The following is a 23,714-nucleotide window of genomic DNA, read 5'->3' on the forward strand; positions in this document are numbered from 1 at the left end:
TTAATATGAAAAAAAGGCATAACAATTTTTATGATATCATAGTTTTATGTGACAGAGGAGCCTTCACAATAAAGACCCAAGATACAGGCAAAATTGTCCATATTTATGCTTACGTTCTATGAAGCAGGCACAGCCATGTAGAAATGTGATTAGACAAGAAAAGTATGATCTAGTGCGCATAGACTGAGTGGGGAAACCCGGCAAGGCCAGTCTGTTCAGATTCTTCTTGGCCTCTCTATGTAGCATTCAATCCTCCAGGGTATAGGGCAGAGCATGTTCTGGAATGGGGGTCTTATGACCGACAATCAGACAACGTAGGTCAGAGAGTTTCTTTATGGCCAGTTGCAAGACAGAGAGGCATGGGAGAAGATTAGAGTGCCCTATGACCTGCTTTGGGAAGAGGGATTCTCGTTTCTGCAGCTTGCCTCAAGGGAGAGTTAGACTGAGACAGGAAGACAGGAGAAGGTCACAGGAAAACCTTGCTTTTGAGGCTGTTTCTGGGGCCTTTGCTGTGGGGCATCACTTTCTGGGTCCCAACACTTAATATACATTATGTCAATGAATCCTTAAAATACCTTGTGTGAGTTAGACATTACTATCCATATTTCCCAGATGAATCGCAAGGTCAGGCAGGTAAAGAAATTTACCCAAAATTGTACAGTACTAACTGAACTAGGATTCAACACCTGAAATGTTTTGCTTCATAAAGCCTGTGTTGTTATCTTTTGTGCCAATACCTAATACTTGATTTGAATTGTAAACTGACTTGGTTTTCATTTCTTCACATTCATGGTTTCTAGCAAAAAGTGATTCCTAACTGAGCCAGACCATGTGGGAGAGTCTAAAATAATTTTGGCTTAGATTTCAAGGACTTGGGTCATATCCATGGTTGCAGACTTGGTCAGAAAGCACATGCTTATTATTTTGGAGAATTTGCTTTCAGTTTCCCTCTTAGGGAAAAGGAAAGTCATTTCGGTTCCATTTGGAAAATGATACTGTTAGAATAACATTAGCTAACCCTAACTGAACACTTAGTTTGCCAACAGTTCTAAGTGATTCACATAAGTTAGCATCTTCATTTGTCGCAAAAATCACATGAATATACGGTTTTGCCAATGAGGAATGGGAGTCCAGAGAAAAAATGTAACTCACCCAAAGCCACACAGCTGGTGAAAGCAATGATCTGGGTTTGCAGCACCAGAAACTTAACTACTAGGCTGCTTCCAACTTCCCACCAGTCTCACGAAGGCATAAGACCACACGCTCAGGCACCGTTCTGATGAAAGAGAGCGAAAAGGAAGATTTTAGTATCAAAGTCATTAATACTTTCTAAGAAAACCATAAAAATTAAATGAGGTGCAGCAGTACTTCTTGCCAATGAAGCAGCAGCTTAGAAAAGCATCCAATTTTCCTGGGCAAAAGTGTCTATCAAAAATGATACAGAAATACAGGGTAAAATAAATGGCTACATTTGAACACTATCACAATGTATAAATTGAGCTGAATAACTAAAGAAGGATGAAGGCATAAATTCCATTCTGTCCCTGTGCCTTTTTACTGTGAGCTGAAAGGGGCCCGAGGCTAACAGATTCCACGTCACCCTCTATGGGGCAGTCCATGGGTTTACTATTTGGCTTTAGTAACAAATTTTCTCCTGTACACCCATGTGAAGGACGTTAGGGCAGAAGCTGCAATGTGGTTATGCCAAGAGTGAGTAATACAGGAAGCAGACAGGTAGATGTGTCTGTGTATCTGCATCGGCCTCTACCAGGTCTAGAGACAGATGGCGAGAGATCTGACGCCTTTAACTCCAGCAGGTTGGGAAGACCGTGGCTCACAGGAGTCGCTGAGGTGGGGAGATGACTCTCCTTCTGAGCCGTCAGTCTTGGCTCTGTTTCAACTTTCATTTTCAGGAATTGAAAAATCGAAACTCTAAGTCAGTGGAGAGTCAAAGGTGTGTCCTTCCTCCCCTGTGATAGGACGCACAGAGACACTGCTGGTTTCCACCCTCATATAAAAGCGAGTCTGCCCGGAGCAGGGGCAGAGCCTGGGTTGGCGCCATGTGGATGCTCATGCCCACTGCTTTTGCTGGGAGGCTGCTGAGTCTGCTCCGGCAGCCTCTGATCTCCGTGAGGAGGAGTCTGCAGCTGCTGCTCTGCTGGCTATGGGCAGCATTACGGTCGCCAGGCACCGAGAGGGGACAGCAGCAGCAGATCAGGGAAGAACCAGAGGAGACCAATGAGGACAGAGAAGAAGAGGGCATCCACCTGCCCACGATCCCCACCAGTGTCAACTACCACTTCACACGCCAGTGCAACTACAAGTGTGGTTTCTGCTTCCACACGGCCAAGACGTCCTTCGTGCTGCCCCTCGAAGAGGCCAAGAGAGGACTGCTTTTGCTTAAGGATGCTGGTAAGTCCCCAGCCCCAGAAACAGAGCGGGACACTCAGCCACAGGGCAAAGGGCAAGGCAGTCGTGGGCGGGGGCCGTGCACAGGCTGCAGAGTTTGTCATGTCCCATCGCACAGTGAGTGTGCTGTCCTGCAAGAAAATGGGAAGGCAAACTTTGGGGTGGGCCGTCCTAAATCACAGAGTTGGCCTAGAGTGCTGGGTTGGTAGAGCAAACCTGTCCCTCCTGCCACTTTTTTTTTTTTTTTTTTTTTTTTTTTTCTGGTGACTGGCTGGTGCAGGGATTGAAACCCGGACCTTGGTGTTATCAGAACCACATTCTAACCAACTGCACTAATGGGCCAGCCCCCCTCTGGCCACATCTAAGACAGCAGAGGTCTGTACAAAGGTGGTCCCTGTTGCCCCCGTGTTTGGAAAGAGGCAGTTTGGGAAGATTGCTCTACTTTCTGAGTTTGTCCAAAGCACTAATGAATTAGGTTTTTCCAGAAATTGTTAATGAGGAAAGTTGAAAACAAAAACAAAAACTTTGACATAAGGCTAGCAATAGTTGAGTCTTTTGTTTTATTGTCTGTGCTCTTAACGTGAAACTTTCAAAAAACATTTTTAATAAATCGAGGGTACTTTGAAAAGTTCATGGACAAATGGAGTTAAAAGATAATAGAACTCTACCGTGAACTTTTGAAGACCCCTCACGTACAGCATGCATGCACACAATTGCACACATCCTGGCTGCTCGCCTAGGTGGATTGTTTTCACAAAGTGAACATACTCAGATAAACAGCTTGCATATATAGAGGCACAGGCCACCTTCCAGCCACTATCCTGGATCCCGTGGTACTCACCAGCTGGTCTTCTAACATGCAGATACTTTTTCTTTTTTTTCTAACACACAGATAGTTTTGCCTGATCCTGCACTTTGTGTAAATGACATCGTACATTGTGTACTTGATTGGATCTAACTGACTGTGTTTCACATTGTGTTTGCTACATTATCCACAGCCCCTCTCACAAGTAGAGACCTACCTGGCCATTCTCAGGGTGGTCTAGCTCAAGTTACCATCATTTCTCACCCAGATTGTTATAATTCACCTCATTATATCTGCTGTCACAGCTAAAGCAGGTCATCTTATTAAAATACAGTTTTGATGATTTAACTCCCCACCTAACTCTCCTACATGATATATGAAACAAAACTGCTAGCACTGTTGTCAGGGCCCATGGCAAGCTCAGCATCCTCTGCCTGATGCCTTCGGTCCCCTGCGCTATGGACACGTCCTGCTACACCCATTCTCTCTGACACCGCATCTTAAAGCCCGTGATCACACTATTGTCTCTTCCTGGAAAGTTTGTCCCCCAAATCTCTGTTGGTGAACTTTCAAAACTCCTTGGAACTCTCCGTGGTCTTCTTCAAGCAGAACTAGTGCCTTCTGCCCTCATGGGGGACCTCACTGCACTGCTTACAAATGTGGATTGCAGCACTTTTAAAACTGTATCATGGCGTTGTGTTAGGTTTGTTGTTGTTGTTTTTCTTACCTGAGTCCTTAAAAATTTAAGTTCCAAAGTTGAATCTTAGCCTGCTGTGTGTCTCTGTGCCTAGCAAAATATCTAGAATGTAACAGGGACTTCATAAGTGCTTTTAGATAAATGAATGAATGCCAGGAGATGTGGTGTGGTAGAAAGATCTCAGAAGGCCAGGGCTAAAATTCTGCTCTAGCACTTGCTAGATTTGCCAAGACATTTAACTTTTCTGAATAACAGTTTTGTAATCTTTAAACTGTGGACAATCATGATAACTGATATGTCAACCTCAAAAGTTGATACAAGGCACACATAAGAGAATATTCATGTATTTTTGTCATAAATGATCACCTATTACAAATAGTTATAGCTAATACTTTTATATAACGACCTCTCTTTAAGTACATAAGACCAGAGTTAATTAAAATGCTCAGATGATTTTGAGCAGCCTGGCCCTGCACTGGCCACTCCATCCACCTCTGCTCCTGGTCATGGGCCTCTGAGAGCAGTGACCTCCTCTGTTTTTTTCTCCACCACACTCCCACTGTTAATCCTGACATTTTCACATAATAGGCCCTCAATAAAAATGTACTAAATTTTTAAAAAATAAAGAAAAGAAATATCACTTCTGCTTCACTATAGTAGCTATTTTATTATATATGTATCTGATAACATCATGTTGTATACCTTAAATATACACAATAAAGCTTACTTTAAAAAGGGAAAAATTAATAAAATGCTTGCAGTTAGTATGGGTTATGTTTCCTATAAGAGATATTTCTGGATAATAGAGGAAAACCTATTTCGGTGGTATTTAAAAATTTAAATTTACATTAAAATGTAAATACACATTATTATACATTACATTTAAAATTAAAATTTATTGTTCTGGCTGAAGATGCTTCTAAAATATATTATTTACTTCCTTGGCTTTTAAACAGAGAAGACCGGACAGAAATTAAATGCAATGAACATCAGCTGCTGGTCTGAGCTGTGTAACACGATTGCTCCTCGTCCTTAACACCACTGTGAATCAGTCGCTCCTTGTCTATCTTATCTATGTCTCTAAATCCTGTTCCTTCAACTTCTCATCCTTCCGTCCCTTCTAAACGTGCTCCTCAAATTCATCAACAGTTCTGTGTCACTGGCCAAAACACTGTCTCCCTTTCTCCAGTTTATCTGCCCCTACTTAACCGCATTTCTTAGGTAATAATGTTTTTCTTGGATTGTAATGATCATCACACAGGCAACCTCCCAGAATGACAGATTATAAACAGTGAGATAATACTATTTCTCACTGTCCAATCGTAGATGTATCTGACAGCGAAAGGAAGTGTTAGAAATAGCTAAGAGATGTTATTTGGTCTACTGTAAACCAGGATGGAGGGCAGCTGTGCTTATACAGATCAAAGGCTTTGGCGTCCAGGCTCCATTCTTCTCTAGCTTTATGATCTCAGATAAGTTATTTAGACTTTCTTGGCCTCAGTTCCTGCAACTAAAAGCTAGATAATAGTTTCTTCCTTTGTGGCTTATTTTAAGGATTAAGTAAGTATATTAACCATATTATCTTGAGCAAAGCCTGGTAAGGCCAGATGCAGATCAAGAGAGAGAAATGGAAATAGGTTTACAGTTTTGTCACCACAGTTCCTTGGGGAGAACACAGTATGCCACCCAGGACCACACAGGGAAGCACCAGGGTCTGTCACCAGGCAGAGGGAGAAGAGGAATTATAGCAGGAGCCTTGACTATGGTTTCCACAGGAAGAAACAGGTGAGGCATGGCCAGCAGGCTTGGCATGGGCTGGTCTGAATGATTTCAACAGGCTCTGGGGCACAGGAGCTGTCCCTTGTTGTCTGGTACCAGGCCCTGGGATGAATAGGGCGGTAGATGGTGGCCCAGAGTGAGAGTTCTATAGAGGAAGTGGCTGGGGTGTTGACCTAATTGGCTACTGAACAAGAGGAATTGACTGGCCAGGACCTCAAAACTGGGTTAGGACCACGCTTACAAACTATACTGCAGTGAGATTGCACAAATTATGTTGCTAAGGACAGTATTTGGTACCTGGCAGGTACAAAGTTTGTTGAATGGTTTGACGAATGAATAAATAAAATTCTCAGGGATATTTTTGGTGTACTGTTTGCCCCTTAACAAGAACCTCGGGCCTTTCTGCTATCCCAGTCTTTGTTCCTAATTAATTTATTCCTATGACCAAATCTGTTTCCAGTTCTTGCTGGGTCTGATGCTCGCTCCTCTGGTTTTGATTCTAATGTCTGCTTCCTTTTCGGTGACCTTTCCTCTTCGTGTTTCCAGCTAGCAGTTGCTCCCCTCTAATCCGAGTGTCTGTCTTGTACCTGCTTTCAGCACCGTCGGCGTTCTGGGATGCGCACATCTAGGACGTCATTTGGTGGAACATGTTGTTTACTGGTAAAGCGTTCATTCTGGAAATGACTGACGTGGGCCACTAGCACAGAGCAACCTAATAAAGACTCAGTGAACTGAGCTGAATGAAATTGAACTAGAAATTAACCCCATAATATCACTGTGTCAAAATCTGAATTTCAAGATGTTCTGGGCCTTCCAGTTAGTCCTGGTATATTTATCTCTATTCCCTCTAATCTCTCTTCCACTCCACTAAAATTACAGTAAAATGATTGAAAGAAGGGGAATAAACCCACAAAGAAATCAACAAAGAGCTGTAACTGATTTATGGTACAAAGCTAGCTTCAACACGTGTCTGCAGGAGGAAGGGCTGTAGGAAATGCACTGGGTTGCCCCATAGAATGCACAAAGTTTCAGAGGTTGGCACCATCATATCACGCAGAAGGCTGGTGCGAGGCAGGAGGCAGGAGGGAGAATGGATGGAGGCGGGCCTACTGTTCTCCCCACTGTGGTCAGACAAGACCCCTCCCCGATTCCTGAAGGAGACAGAAGGTTCACTTTCTGAATAATCTGAACTCCAAGAGCTGTGCGCTTGGGACTGCAGGTGCAGCAGGAGGAGGAGGAAGTCACTGAAGATAAGTTCAATTCTTCCCAGAGGGCAGGGAGCCCCCGAGCCCCTAGAAGGCAGGCAGACAGGTGTATGTGCATAGGCTGGAGATGGAAACCCTGCTCAGGGAAAACAAAATGACCTCAGAGAAAATACCAGGAATCCTGGCGTGTGGGAATTACCCATGGAATAAACTGTTCACCTCTCTATCACAATGCAGTAAAACCCTTGCATCTGACCAGCTCCTCCTGCGTCACAGAAACTCCATTCAACTATTTTGTGCCTTATTCAAATACAAATGGACAAATAACAGCAGCAAAAAATAAGTGGCAGATGCTAAAGCAAATAAAAAGAGAGGGCACGGGAAGAAGAAGAAAACTTCAAAAAATCTACCATTAATAATCAGGGAGATATGAGAAAGAATTACATATATGAAACAAGAATAGAATGTTTAAAAAGGAATAATCAGAAAATGGAAGTGTTTAGAGAACTAATAATGGGGTTTCTAAAATGAAAATTTTAATAGAAAGACTAAAAGGTAAAGTCTTAGAGAAAGGAGACAAAAGGGACAGGACAGACAATAGGAAGAGAAATGATAAGAAAATAGTGGTTAAATCCAGAAACTCCAACATGCCAGCCAGAATCAGCATTTCAAGAAAGAGAGAAAAGTAAAAATTGAGAAGAGATAGGAATTATCAACAAAATAAGAGAACTTTCCATAAAGAAAGAGCTGTTTTTAGAATGAAGGAATTTCAAGTGGCCAGAAAAATACATAGAGATTCCACTAAGACACATTGTCTTGAAATTTCAAAACAGGTAGAAAGCTCCTGGAAAGCAGGAAAAACCATGTACTTATAACGCGTTGTAAATGGGAATGTTATTAAACTGCTGAACACCACCATTAAAGCCGAGCAGACAAGAAGCAATGCCCTTCAAATTCTGAGTGCAAAAATGATTTCACCCAGAATGTTACTCCTGCCAAATTGTTGATCACAAATGTATTTTGAGACATACAAGCCTTTGCTTTAACTCAAATTTTATGTTTATTCAGCTGGTCCACAAACCAGCATTCCAGACTGGGATAGAAATGGTTGTCTGCTTTGCAGATCTCTGGGTCGCTTCCTTGTACCTTTGGCTTCTAAGCAGTTCTATTCATGTGTGTAACTAATTCCCTACACTCAAGGGCATCTATTTTAAAATCGGAAGACAAAAAAAAATCTTTAATATGATTTGTTTCCAGGTTAAACTCTGAATAATACATGGTTATTCCCATAGAGTGGGATTGATGCTGGGAACGAGGGTTAGGGGATGGGAGGGTAATAAAAGATTTTTATTACTGTTATATTTTTATGTTGAGAAAATACTACTTTTGCCATTAAAATAATAATGGATATTCGTAATGTGGAAAAGTTCATGTTTCACCCCTCGCTCACAGGTATGGAGAAGATAAACTTTTCAGGCGGAGAGCCATTTATTCAGGACCGGGGCGAATACCTGGGCCAGCTGGTCAAGTTCTGCAAAGAGGAGCTGCGCCTGCCTAGTGTGAGCATTGTGAGCAATGGGAGCCTGATCCGGGAGAGGTGGTTCAAGAATTATGGTACGCTTGGCTGGGTGAGCTTTAGTTATTGTTACTGTGGGTTCCTGTATTTCCTTCCAGCCTGGGCCTTAGCCCAGACCTGCTGGGCAGCTGGAGGGAGGAAAAACAAATCTTGCTTATTCTAATCTCTTTTCAATCTGCGCATGGCATTGTGGCAGTTTCAGTTCTGCAAGGCTCTGAGTACACAGGTATGGAAAGACAGATAACAAGAAATATTAGGAAACATAAGTATCCTGTACATTTCAATTTAGCAAATGTTAAGACTTATGGTCTTGGTTTAGTCACTAACGGAGAAAATTAACACATTTTACAGCCACGTAATAAAATATCTCTGTTGGAGTTGGATGCCCAAGACTCAATGGCTAGTTGTACTCGTGACTCAGGTTTATCAGAGCAAAGGATACAGAACAAAAATAGCAGAATGAAGACGTGCATCACGAGTCAAGAGACAAGGCTTCTGACTCTTCCCCCACTGGGGCCTCTCAGGTTGTGCATTCTTTCTAGCCATGATTACAGGGTCATGTTTGAATGTCTTTGCACAGGAAGGCTCATTTGAGTCCTAGGGTCTAAAGCTTTTATGCAGGGCTTATCATTTAGGCATCTACTGCTATATAACCAGCCATGGAAACAGACTCAGGACCCCTAACAAGGCATCCAAGTACACCATAAATTTTGCTAAAAATTCCTGACAAGTCTTGACAAGTTGACTCAACATGGCCCATTGCTACAGGCTTACACACATCAGCAACTGGTGACATACAGAATATTGTAGCTGCCATATGTGCAGGTGGTGGCCAAGATTCCATTATGGCTCCAGGCGCTCCTGGAAAGATGTAGGACTCAGCAAACAGATCTGCCTTGTTAAGTCTTCCTTCACAAGAGCTTTGACAAGAAAAGCTGAGAGCAGGAGGAGGGAATATCACAGAAATACAGAAAAGGTTGGAGAGATGGCTGAATATAGCAAATGACTTAGAAATTCTAAGCTGACTTGGAAATCAACTAGGTAAAGCTTCAATATACTTTTCATTTGGTTTGATTAGAGACCACATGTTTAGTTAGTTTCCTCTCCCAATATAAAATGCTATTGGAAATTTATTTTAAATCAATTTTTTAAATATTTTCAGTTATTTTAAATAATGAATGATTGCCTTATTCTGGCTCCAATTTGTGCAAGATGCTTTGGGCAAATATGTTGCATATGGGTTACATGAAATTAGCCCCAAAATAGGAATTAAAACTACTGTAATTGTAATGTTAGGGAATAGTTGCTTACAGAGTTCTGAGGATGCCCAGCTTCTATAATTTGAAAATAATTTTAAGAAAAAGAAATCAACTCTGGAAAGTCACAAAAACTAAGAAAACTCACATAATCAATGGTGAAGAATAGCTGGGCCACAGAGAATGCTTGCTCTGGAGAGCTAAGCTGAGAGCATGGGGCAGCACTGGAGACTGAAGGAGCAACAGGAACCTTAGAGTAGAAACTGATCATACAGAATTCAATGAAGGCTGGCCAGTTAGCTCAGTAGGCTAGAGCACTGCATTATAACCCCAAGGTTAAGGGTTCAGATCCCCATACCAGCGAACCACCAAAATAATAATAATAATAATAATAATAATAATAATAATAATAATAATAATAATAATAATAATAATAATAAAGAAAGAAAAAAAAAAGTTAACACAGAAGTCAGTGAAGAAGAGACCAAAACAAAGCTAATTCTCAACTTTTCCATGGTCCAACAGCAACCCACTATCACAGCTCTTCATACATTGTGCTGCAGGGAGGGGCCTATTTATACTCAGGCTTCCCTTTATCTTGGTTTTCAAGGAAACTGACACAGTTGTATCTGACATAGCATTGGATCTCTGTAAATATTTCGATGATGAATCAAATATGCAAGAAATGTCAAGGAGAAGCTAACTAGCTCGGCAACACAAAACGATGGAAAAATATTCCATGCTCTTGGATTGGAAGAATTAACATTGTGAAAATGTCTATACTACCCTTGATGATCTACAGATTCAATGCAATCCCCATCAAAACACCAATGACATTCTTCACAGAAATGGAAAAAACAATCTTACCTTTCATATGGAACAACAAAAGACCCTGAATAGCCAAAGCAATCCTGAGCAAAACAAGCAACCTGGCGGCATAACACTACCTGACTTCAAATTATACTACAAAGCTGTTGTAACCCAAACAGCATGGTATGGTATAAAAATAGACATTCAGACCAGTGGAGTAGAATTGAGAACCCATAAATCACCCCTCAGGCTTACAGCCATCTAATATTAAACAAAAGGAACAAAAATCTACACTGGGGAAAACACTGCCTCTACAAGTGGTGCTGGGAAAACTGGATATCCATATGCAGAAGAATGAAACTAGATATGCATTTCTCACCATACACTAAAATCAACTCAAAATGGATTAAAGACTTAAGTATAAGACCTGAAACTGCAAATTACTAAGGGAAAATATAGGTGAAACACTTCAGCAACTAGGTCTGAGCACAGAACTTATGAAGATGAGCCTGAAAGCACAGCAGCAAAAGAAAAAATAAATAAATGGGACTATATCAAACTAAAAAGCTTCTGCACAAAGGAAACAATCAACAGAGTGAAATGACAACCTACACAGAGTGAGAGACAATTTTTTCTAACTATGCATCCAACGAGGGATTAATATCCAGAATATACAAGGAATGCAAGCAATTATACAGTTAAAAAAAAAAAACAAAATCAAACAAAAAAAACCCCCACAAATAATGCAATTAAAAAATGGGCAAAGGAGCTGCACATGTCCACTAAAGGGGAGGGGAGGGGGTAGCAATCCAGGAGATAAGCTGAAGTTCGGTTGTTAGAAGAATCCCTTGATCGGAAATTTTCCCTTTGCATTTTGTTGCTCTGTTTCCTGAAAATCACTTGGATATGCTCCTGATTTGTTCATCTACTGCTCTCATTCTTTGGTTCCCACTCATTCTTTCACTTTAAGAAAAAAACGAGTAATTGTTGCAGAGGTCTCTGTATTTTGCTGCCGCCCATTTGTAAGAAGCACTTTTCCCAAATAAAACATTTTTTTTTTTTTTTGTCTTTTTCGTGACCGGCACTCAGCCAGTGAGTGCACCGGCCATTCCTATATAGGATCCGAACCCGCGGCAGGAGCGTTGCTGCGCTCCCAGCGCCGCACTCTCCCGAGTGCGCCACGGGCTCAGCCCCCAAATAAAACATTTTTTAAAAAGGGAGCCAAATAGACATTTTTCAAAGGAAGACATACAAATGGCCAACAGGTACATGAAAAAATGCTCAACATCACTAGCCATCAGGGAAATGCAAATTAAAACTACATTGAGATACCACTTCACCCCAGTTAGACTGGCTATGATCAAAAAGACAGTGAATAACAAATACTCGTGAGGGTATGGAGAGAAGGAAACACTCCTACACTGCTGGTGGGACTATAAATTAGTACAACCACTATGGAGAACAGTATGGAGGTTTCTCAAATAACTGCATATATAGATCTTCCATAAGACCCAGCAATCCCACTTCTGGGTATATATCCAGGGGAATGGAAATCATCATGTCGAAGGGATACCTGCACTCCCATGTTCATTGCAGTGCTGTTTACAATAATCAAGATATGGAACCAACCTAAATGCCCATCGATGGATGATTGGATAGGAAACTGTGATTTATATACACCATGGAATACTACTCTGCCATGAAAAAGAATGAAATACTCTCATTTGCAATAACGTGGATGAACCTGGAGAAACTTATGTTGAGTGAAATAAACAAAGCACAGAGGGATAAATACCACATGTCCTCACTCATAAGTGGGAGCTAAAAGAGAAAAAAGGAAGGAAAGAAAGACCACAGTGGTGCATTGTACTTGCAAATGGAGAGAACATTCCTTGGGCTACAAAGTGGAGTGGGAGAAAAGGGAGAGGGAAGGGAGGTTGGGGATAATTGGGTGGGAAACATGGGGTACAAATGCATCTTATGGCAATGGGTATGATGCCAGTATGAATCTGGCTCTCACATCATGGGCAGGAGGGGTGACAATCAGCTTTGCATCTCATGAATATTCATAACCAATAAAAAAAGTATAGAGATCTGCTACAGAGCAATTTTACCTGTGCCTGTGTGATGGGGAAAAAAAAAAGAGAAGTAAATCTATATTGCTCATAGATGAGTCTAGAGACCTCCAAAATATGTACTGGCCTCTCAAATTACATGATACCTGTGCAGAAATAAATGGAAAGGCTCATTTAAATATATTAATAAGTGATTGCACATATACATATGCAGAGTTTTAGAATGATTAAATGTAAGTATCTCCATCATTTCATTATGAGTATATATGCTTTTTTCAAGATTATGTTACATGAGTACCAAGTATATATAATTCATATCTCGGTGAGTTTTGTAGGTATAAAAAAAGGTCTTTTAAAAATGAAAACAGAGATGCAAGCAAGATATGTTTTATTATAATGAGATACAAATGGTCTGAAGGGCTTAGTCCTTGGATAGAAAAGATTAAAGATGATCACTTTCTCGCAGGTGAGTATTTGGACATTCTTGCCATCTCCTGTGACAGCTTTGATGAGCAAGTCAATGTCCTCATTGGCCGTGGTCAAGGAAAGAAGAACCACGTGGAAAATCTTCAAAAACTGAGGACGTGGTGTAGGGATTATAGAGTCGCTTTCAAGATTAATTCAGTCATTAATCGATTCAATGTGGAAGAGGACATGAATGAACAGATTAAAGCACTCAATCCTGTCCGCTGGAAAGTAAGTACACAAGTTCACTTTAGTTGAACTTAATCGAGAAGAGATTTTATTTTTTCTTTCTTAAACATATTTATTTATTTTTATTGAAACAATTGATTTCATATATTTGCATGGTACAGATTTCAATCTCAATACATGTGCACAATACATGGCGATCAAATCAGGATAATTAGTATACTCATGCTTAGAAAATATCAGTCTTTGGTGGGAGAGGGGGAGGCGAAAGGGATTAATGAGAAATTAGTTAAGGGTCAAGAAGAGACTTTCTTCGATGACACAGAAAACAATATTGATACAGAGAACTTTGGATTTGTTAAGCCAGCCCAGAAATCAGGTCCTTGGTCTCTCCTCCAGCTCTGTTAAACTTACAAGTATACTTTTCTTTGCCTCAATTTCCCCTTCTGAAAACTGGAACTGATTCTGTTCCGGAATATTGGGAGGATAAAGACAAAAAAAAAAAAAAATACTCTAAGTGTTTGGAGATGTTCTGAAAAATATGAGGGTATTTCAAATAATTCATGGAAAAATGGAATTAAAAGGTGATACAAATCTTTCCGTGAACATTTTGAAAACCCCTCATATGTTCATATAAAGCCCAAATTTCTTAAAACTGTCGGCTTATGTAGAGATGGATAGATGTTCTTCAGAAGTTCTGATGCTACTAAGATTCCACTGAAATATTAGAAGACATTAGGATAAAATCAGCCCCAATTGTAGCAAGATGAAGCTTTTATTCCAAGATTCATGCTTTCGGATTGGCCCCATTACTAGCTACTGAAAGTCTAAGGTTCACGCATTCACAAGCCAGCTCGACACACACAGCACCCACAGTGTGCAGACTGTAAGTTCACTATCAATTCAAGTTTTTTACCCTTGACTTTTCTTCAGAATCAACTCAGAGGGCTGTTTAAGAAGCAGCTCTCGGACCTCACCTCACATCCACTGTCCTGTGCCTGTGGAGGCGGGCACAGTAGGGAGGGCTTGCACGAATCCTACTTTCAGCAAGCTGGCCCGGTGCTGGTGGTGCAGCTATCCAGAATCTGTGCCTGGACCCAAGCAGATGCAACTAAAGATAAGACGTAGAATTCAGTTCTAGCAAGAAAAAGCAATGTGGGCAAACTCATGTAATATAAAGCTATGTGTGGAAGGCTCCATGCAGGAGGTGGCATTTGGCTGTGCTCTGAAAGATGAAAAAATTTCCATAGGTGGGGAAGATATGACAAGGAAAGTCACATCCAGACTGGAGAGCAGGCCCGTGTGGAGAAAAGCTTTTCTTTCAAAGTTGCCCTGAATGCTCTTTAAATCCCATGTCAGCATCCTACTTAGGAACGGGAGATAGGGAAGGAATGTTATATTATTTTCTTGAGGCAGTCCTGCAATATGTGGAACAGGGTTAGGGGAAGCTGGAAATGCTACTTACTTTCAAAATTTTTAAACAGGTATGTTGAACTTAAACTTTTGGATACATATAGAAGTAAGCTGGAATATCAGCCATACTCCTGGGCCTAAAAGGAACTGGGGGGAAAAAAGAGAGAGAGAGAAAGCTAGAGAAAGAGGTGAGATAGGAAGGACAGGGACTATGACCCCACAGGGAGAGAGAGACCACACCAGGGGACTAAGCCCCGAGAACCGCAGGTGGCCAGCCCTCTCCTTTACCTCCTCTCTCATCTCTGTCCCCTTGTGCTGTTGCTGCCTTCTCATTACTCTCTCTGGCCTCCTTTCTTCAGATATATATAGATATGCAGAGATGGATAGATATATTTTTTTCTTTTCTCACAGCTTTGGTTACTCCTATTCATGGCCTTTTTCTCTGATCTTTTGATGCCCACTCTCGCTTCCATTTGTCTGGTTCATTCCACATTTGCCACTTCAAGATCCTGACTCTTTTGGAGGGAGGGGCTTAGCTCCTGCCTCTTTGGAAAACCAATTTCTCCCAGATCATTGATGTCTGCAGATTGTTAACTGATGTAAATGGACACTCTGGATTGGGTGCCCCTTCTGAGTCCAAGCACCCATGTGGCTCAGAACCTGGTTTCCCAAGGTGGCCTCCTCTACCGTGAGGCTGTCGACCCACAGGCATCATGAGTCATGTGCCCATGCAACTGGACTGAACATGCACAGGGTTAACTCATCATGTAGGATTCTTCAAGAGGGGGCTTTGCTGTTACCCGTAGGCTTGCTCCAGCAGCAACCGAGAGGGCTGCACCTACCCCTCCCCATCCAACCCCACCACCTTTGACCATTTCCCTCCTGCCAGCTCCTGCAGGCTGGTTTTCTCCCACAGAAGCCCTTCCACTCCAGCTGGTTGGTTGTGGAATCTTCATCCCTGGGGCAAACACCCATAAGGTGTCTTCACTCCTCTGATAGTGGAGTTTACTTACAATCTAAACCTACATGCCAGGCACTCCCTACCTGACAGGTTTTTCCTCACCCTGACCCTGAATGAGGCAGGGGTGGGTGGGCACAGGGAGGAGTAACAGCCCCTCCCAAGGCGCTCACAGTCTATTGAGGAAGAGGCCCTGAAAGCAAACAGGGAGCATGCTGTGTGACCAGGGCCAGATGTCAGAGGACTGCAGAGCACAGAAGAACAAGAGAAATAGTGTGAACAAAGGCAGCAATGCTTAGAGCATCTTGAAATTAATTCTAGCTGAGTGCAATGGCATCAGAGTAGTTCAGAAGATGGCATTGATTAAGTTCTGTGTAGAATAACCCTTTCCATAAGAACCCTTCAGCCCTGGGCTCTGCTCTGGCTCTGTGCTGGATTAGCTGTCATTCTTTGTCAACTTGGACTAGTTGCTTGTCTTCTCTGGGGCTGAGTTTTTCCTTTTCAGATGATATGGATAAAATGTAACACATATGCACACACACATTTATTTACTTAAAAGAACGTTGCAAAAGAATATTAATGGCTTTGGGAAACTGTTCTCATATATTGTTCAAAAAAAACCCCAAAATTCTCTAGAGTCCTTAATAAGAATATATGAAAAATCAGCAGAAACAACAAAGTTTTGAAAGTCCTTTTTTCTTGGTTTTAGGATGACAAATAATTTGTTTATTTCCTTATGCTTTTTTATGGTCCATATTTTCTTCAATAAACATCCATCGTTTTGTAGACTGCAAATATTAGACTATAAAAGAATATCAAACATAATCTAGACCAGTTTTTAAAAATTTGTATTTTAATAATGTTTGTGCTTTTAACACCATATTTCTAAATTTCAGGACTAGCTCTCATATCTCCAAAGAAATGTCTTTATTGAATGTTCCTTATTTCTAAGAGTTTTCTTTCATTAGAAGAGATGAAACTTGGATTGTGGGAAGTCAGCTTTGGGGTAAAAAATGGTGAAAAGCTCTTTATAAAGCAAACACTACCCTTGTCTTTCAGGTCTTCCAGTGCCTCTTAATTGAGGGGGAGAATTCTGGAGAAGATGCAATAAGAGATGCAGAAAGATTTGTTATTAGTGATGAAGAATTTGAAGGATTCTTAGAGCGCCACAAAGAGGTATCCTGTTTGGTGCCTGAATCTAACCAGAAGGTTGTACAAAGCAGAAGTGGTTTTGTTTACCATTTGTATTAGCTGTTTCTGTTGCTTATAACAGAATTCCTGAAACTGGATAATTTATAAAGAAATGAAATTCATTTCTTACAGTTTGTAGGATGCGAAGTCCACAGTCTAGGGGAACATCTGGCGAGGGTCTTCTTCTTAGTGGGAAGTCTAGAGCTCTGTGGTGACCAGGGTGTCACATGGTAAATGGCTGAGCAGGAGAAAGCTAATCTCCTCACTTGCTCTCCTTTTAAAGCCATTAGAACCATGCCCATTGCCCCCATTAGACCATCAATGGATTAATCTGTTCACCAGGGTACAGTCCTCTCAATCTAATCACCTCCTAAAGGCCCGTTTTTCAATTACATAGTAGGATTTCTTGCCCTCTTAACATTGTTATAATGTAGATTAAGCTTCCAATACATGAACCTGTGGGGGACACATTGACCTACAGCATCATCACACATTCAGGTTGATTCCAAAGAGGGGACTCTCTCACCTACAAGCTCCACACATGGTTATTTCAGAGGATTCAGAGTTGAGAAATGGGAGGAGTGTGGTCCCAGGGCCAGACCGGGTCAAGACCCACCGCAGATCTCCACCTCCCAGTGGTGGGGTCTTTAATGAGCTGGTTTCCCCATCCCCAAATGGGTAGAATCGTACCAGAAGCATGAAGTTGTAGTAAGATAACAATTTTGTATTGTTAGCAACAAAATAAACCACTACAGCTTTTTGAGAAAACATAATGGTAATTTATAGTAATAATTTTTAAAAATGTTCACATACTTCAATTCAGAAATTTCACCTTAAAAAATAGGAAATATTTAGAGATGCAGAAATATTTATGTAAAGGTATGTTATTGCAGTGTTAAGAATAACAGGAAAAAAATCAAAGGTAGCCTAACATTCAGCATATAGGGAACAGGTGAATTTGTATATTCAAGAAGGAAATGCTATACTGATTAAGAAGCATATTTCAAGAATATTAAGTGACAAAGATAAAGTCTTACAATATAATATTAGGTAAGATGATATTAGGTTCAGATGAAAAACGCTTTTCAGGATCAATGTGACGTTTAATCCTAACGTACAAAAAAAAAAAAAAATGCATCGATACATGTCCTGTGGTTATCTTGGAGTAATGGAATTATTAGTAGTTTTTGTTCACCTTTATAATGTTTTGGACTTTAAAATTTTCCAAAATAAGAATTAGTTTTACTATTTGAAAAGTACTGGAAGAACAGCTTCTCTCCTCTGCCATCTCAAATACACGTACAGCAAACTCTCTCCCACACGCTCACATAACATTAGGAATTCCAAGAGCAGAAATTCTCTCCTTACACTGTAGATCTTGGAGGCTCTTGATATTTTAAGTGGTTAGAGTTTCAAAGGTCATGTTGAACCAAGCATGAGTAAGAAGATCCTCCCGGGGCAGGGCGGCCACCAAAGAAGAAAGGGAGTAGAGGAGGAAAAACACTCCTATTTGTGGACTATTTTATTTGATGTTTTTTAACTCAGTCAATTACATAGTTAAAGTGAGATCAAAGAAAATATAGTAGGTTCTAATAAATGTCACTGTTGAATCCCTCCTTTGTACAAAGGACTGTTAGCTCTTTTGCTCATCTCAGTTTTCACAAATGCTTCCTGAGCCAGGTTTTATTGTCCCCAGTGTGCACAGGAGATGAGAGTGAACCTTAGGCGTTCACTGACCTGACTTCTATCAGAGGCAAACCCAAGATTTTGATGACCCCAAAGTCCATGAACTTTCCAGCCAGTTCATCAAATGTCAGTGTGTACATGAGTCACCTGGGATCTTGTTAAAGCCAAACTGTGATTCAGTAGGTCTGAGGTGGGCCCACGACTTTGCCCTTTGAACCTGCTCCCAGGTGACGCCCCTCCCCCACCTGGTGTTCAATAGCAGATGCACATTCGGCCATGCACAGAGGTCAGCAGATTATGGAGGGAGGCACAAATCCGGCCTGCCACCTGTTTTAGTACCAGATGCAAGCTAAGAATGATTGGTGAAAAAAATCAAATCAACAGAAGTATTTGTGATAGAAGAAAGTCATATAAAATTCAATTTTGGGGGCTCATATAAAATGTTTCAGTGGAGCTCAGCCATGTCCCTTCTCTTACGTATTATCTACAGTGGCTTTTGGGCTATGGTTGCAGAATTGATTAGTTGCGATAGAGACAGTGTGGTCTACGAAGCAGTAAATATTTACTGTCTGGCCCTCTACAGAAAAAAGTTTGCCGACCCCTACCTATAAGGGCAGGTATAGAAGGTACAACCACCTATAGGGAGCACAGGTATACCTTCTGTATGCCTACCGAGGGCATCACGATTTACAAGTAATGTTAAGGTAATATTAAAGTCCTCAGATAAATCCACCTTTTAGCTCCCAGCTAATAGTATGAAAGAGAGTTCTGCTTTACAAATTGAAAAGGGGGGGAAATTTGATGTATGGTGGACACAGTCACTGGGAACACTGAGTGACAGAGAAAAGGGCTTTCCACAGCTTGGGGGTGGGGGTGGGGAAAGAATCCTGGGATTTCATTGTCAAAGAAGCCTGCAGGGTGCAGGTTCTGACTTCTGACTTTTTCTGAAAAGGGCGGAGAATTCAGGCTGCTTCAGTCTGTTGGAATTTGAATGGACACAAACAGATCCTCATCTTCTAAGGCAAATACCAAAAGGCACTCAAACAAGATGAGAAATGTTGGATTCAGAATAATAAAACACAGACACACAAACATTGCAATATAGACAATGGAGAAATCATACTGAAAAATACACTTGAAACTAAATTTGTATTTCATTTCTCCTTTGCAGATGAAAGACTCCTACCTTATTCTGGATGAATATGTGAGTATTTCTAACAAGTTATAAAATTATCCCTTAAGAATTAATTAGGCAGCAATGCCAGAGTTGAGCTATAATGAACATGACCAGTTAGTACATATTTGTACATCTTAATTAGCATTTCGTAGTTTTATTATCAGTGATTATTATTAATATTTCTCAGCCCTTGCTTCACTATGTCAAGTTCTGTGCTAAGCACTTTGACAGACCTTAGCGTGACCCTGTGGCCCTGTATTTGCACTAACCATCGGGCAACGTTGTCTCCACGTGGCTCTGCACCTCTGGATGTTGCGTTGGTCCCAGCATCACACACAGCAGAGTCTTCTGTTTTTCAATATTGGGCTGTATGTTCTCCAGTGACAGGCCACCCAGCCTGCTCTGCAGGGAGGTGATACACTTCACGTTATCTTGAGCAACCCAGACATAGCCTGCTCACCCTCTAACTGAAACCGCTCGATCGTTAATTAAGCTGATAAAGACTTGCTGTTCCTTCTCAAATGCTGCTGATGTCACCCCTACCCCACTGCCTTCCACAGGAAAAGGAAAACCTATCCTTCTCAAGATTGGAAAACAAATCACTTTTCCCTTTCCCCTATATATTTATTTATTTATTTATGTTTGGTCTAGATTCATAACCTTTGCCAATATTTCTAGCAAGGGACAAATAATTCCATCCAAAGAACTGTTATTAAGAAATGAGCTACAACCAAAACCACAGGTCCAATATTTAAATTGGATTTGTTTTTTTTCAAGTACTTATTATGGCTTTTCAAATAGTATTATTTTCAAGTTAATCAAAGATGCTTTACAGCCATTCGATTTCTTATAAACATGAGCTTTCTTTATACAGCAAAAGGGGAAGGATGCTAAGAAAAAATGTTCAGTTTACATATCCAAGGTAGGGAAGAAAATTCAAACAATTTATTTTTAGAGTGCAAATTATCATGATTGTCTGGGGATTTCGACCAATATTCCTCAGCAAACTATCTGGTCTCCACATAGTTGGAACAAACACAATTGAACCAAAATTTGCTTTTTCCAATTTAATAATACTTGGATTCCACAGTGATTACTTGAGCTTTCTCAGAATGCTTGGTGCAGGTCATTAGAAGTGTGAGGACCCCACTCCTGCCTACAAAGCATTTAATTTAGGATGGAAATACAGGGCATATGTGGCTATTTTTGATCTGGTACCTGCTAATCTTAGGAGCTCCTTTCTGATCATTCTCTCCCTTTCTGAAAAGAAGCCTTTATTAATATTTGCACTTACACATGCATGCACACAATTTTCCTTCCAGCAATATCATCCTCCTGCAGTTTTCTAAATATCCCATACTAGTTTATGCTTTTATGCTTTTCTAATACTTTTCCTTCCAATTCAAAATTTCAAAACATAATTACAACGTCAGTATTTTGTGGGAGGCTTTCCCATTACCACTCGCCCACCCCCCAGTGGAGGAAACTGTGTTCCATGTCCAAGGAGCCTTGCAAGGAGTTTGAATTGTCTTCCCGACCTTGGATGCATAAACTGAACATTTTTTGTTATCGTCTTTCCCCTTTTTCAGCACAGTTCTCAATAAATACTTGTTGATGTGATTAGAATATCAAAAATTGTTTTGGATTGGTACCCTAAATTGAGTTTTACAGGATAAATTATATGGAAATATATCCATTTCTGTCATGAATTTTCTAGATGCGCTTTCTGAACTGTAGAAACGGACGGAAGGATCCTTCCAAGTCCATCCTGGATGTTGGAGTAGAAGAAGCTATAAAATTCAGTGGATTTGATGAAAAGATGTTTCTAAAGCGAGGAGGAAAATATGTATGGAGCAAGGCAGATCTGAAGCTGGACTGGTAAAGCTGAAAGTGGATCAAGAATTCAACTCACCTGTGGGGAGAACTCCAGGTGCGGCTGCCATGGTCTGCAATACTATGAATTGTGCTGGTATTTCTCAGTGGTTGAAAATGTAACTTCCTGTTACACATCACATCTCATTATCTGTGGTCACTGGACATACAAATAACTTGGATAACTGAAACCCATAGATAATGCAAAACCATCAACTTTCGTTCATTGGCTTGTTACCTTACTGTTATTGAGAAAGAAACTTTGTTTTTGAGTTTGATTTAGCTAAAAAAGGGAGAGTACAAAGGAACAATGACCAAAAAAAAAAAAAAAAAAAGTTGCCTAGATAAGCCATCTGTATGCAGGGTCTATCATCCAGGGCAAAGATGCATTTGTAAGAAATAAGCTCCAATAATATCTGTGGGGACGATATTTAATTTGGACTTGATTTTTTCAGCAAGGTTTATTGTGATTCCTGTATTTCAATATTGAAGCTATTTTTTATGTTTTTCAGTTTTTTTGTTTGTTTGTTTGTTTCATTTGACAGAGTCAGTTCTTTTCTGCTAAATACTGAGATGCCCATTTTCACACCTGGAAACATTATAAAATATCTTCCCCAATTATTTCCACTTGTCGTAATGCTCTTTCCTTTCCTGTCTTTATGCCATTGCAACCCAGCTTTTTCCCCAGAAGTATAGAAATAGTCAACAGATGTTTAAAAGAACAGTAAATGATAATATTATGAGTTTTAAATGTGTATCTAGGAGGAGATAATACATGTCAGGACGGTGTGGCTCTCCCAGCACACTGTGACTATTCAGTGAATTAGTTATCCACGTTGCCTCCCTCTCTCTTCAAAGATTCTTAGCAAAACCAAGATACATTTTTCATTTTGTAATGAAGTTGACATGGGGGCAGTGCTTTAATTGCTTTGCAAACCTGTTATTCAAGCCACATGAGTCTGTCCAGAAAAAAACATGAGTTTATTTGAGTTAATGGTTGTCCCCATATCTCTGAAACGTGACAACCTGCTGGTTGTCATCCTGGATTGGCATGAGCTATTCTAAAAGAACACTGGAAGCCATGTGTAGAGAAAAATTGAAAGAGTATAGAATGGGCCTGGCACAATACAGTATTTCTCAATTAACTCTCAGTCAGTTGAAATAAGGTACAATCCAGGTCAATATGGGAAGAACCAGTGTCTTCCTTTTCCAGCTTAACTTAAAATGGGTCAGGGAACAAAATTCTCTCCTTGTGGAAATATCATATGCGATTTGTTTATGTAACCTAGACAGTATCTCAGTGCCTGGAAAATAACAATTTCCTATAATTTTTTCAAAAAATCAAAATCATGGACAATTTTTTTGCCCAAGCAGACAGTAATTTAAATTCAACTGCAAGTCCAGCTCCTGTCACTAGGTGGTAGTTAATTGTTGCCTGATTTCATTAAGCTGCCAAAAAGAAATTTTACTTCCTAATCTACTTTTAGGACTTGGTGATTTTGAAAGGTTTGACTTTTGTGGCTTTTTTCCCTCAGAAAAGGTATTTGTACTTCACTTTTTAAGTCACTATAATTCAACTGAAATATGTGTGTGTCCCATCCAAAACAGGATAGATTTGTCTTGTATTTTCTATTTTATTTACATTTTTTTAAGAAGAGAGAAAAATGAATTAGAAAGTTTTTCCTTATGGGTTTTGATAGTATCTAAGCTATGATGACCCTGATTTAATGAGCATTAACGTAAAACAAATTTTCACTCAACTTGAGTGTATTTTGCTGTTCTGCACATTATTCAGCAAGAAAATGAGTTCAACAAAGAAAGGTCATGGCCAACAAAGAGAGCAACAAAGACATTGTCTGATATACAGCAGGTGCTCAATCACTGTTGTTGAAACCAAATCTAAATCTGCAGCCCAAATCTTCTTAGTTGGAGTGAATTTTCCTGTAGTTGAGGAAAACTCTATTTTCCCCAAAGGAAAATATAACATAAAACAAAACAGTATTGCACTTAAGAAATGTGCAATTTCAAGTATATTTTCTAGCTGTTTTATTCACTGTTACTCCTCCTTTCTTAAGCACTGTCAGGCCTTGATGTTTAAAATATTCAAAGGTCCATTCTTCATACAGGGAAGGAATAGAGACTTTGAGCATTATA

At 40.3% G+C, this 23,714-nt stretch overlaps 1 protein-coding gene across 1 annotated transcript; it reads left to right on the forward strand.

The window, feature by feature from the left end:
- The first annotated feature begins 2,060 nt into the window (after window positions 1–2,060).
- RSAD2 (radical S-adenosyl methionine domain containing 2) lies at window positions 2,061–21,794 on the forward strand. The gene is made up of 6 exons (XM_063078668.1): window positions 2,061–2,412; window positions 8,348–8,509; window positions 13,079–13,308; window positions 16,694–16,843; window positions 19,683–19,715; window positions 21,406–21,794. The coding sequence occupies exons 1-6, from the start codon at window positions 2,061–2,063 to the stop codon at window positions 21,568–21,570; spliced, it is 1,092 nt and encodes a 363-aa protein (XP_062934738.1). The 3' UTR covers window positions 21,571–21,794.
- Window positions 21,795–23,714: the final 1,920 nt, after the last annotated feature.

This window comes from Cynocephalus volans, chromosome 14 (assembly GCF_027409185.1).
Source record: "Cynocephalus volans isolate mCynVol1 chromosome 14, mCynVol1.pri, whole genome shotgun sequence".
NCBI classification, from domain to species: domain Eukaryota; kingdom Metazoa; phylum Chordata; class Mammalia; order Dermoptera; family Cynocephalidae; genus Cynocephalus; species Cynocephalus volans.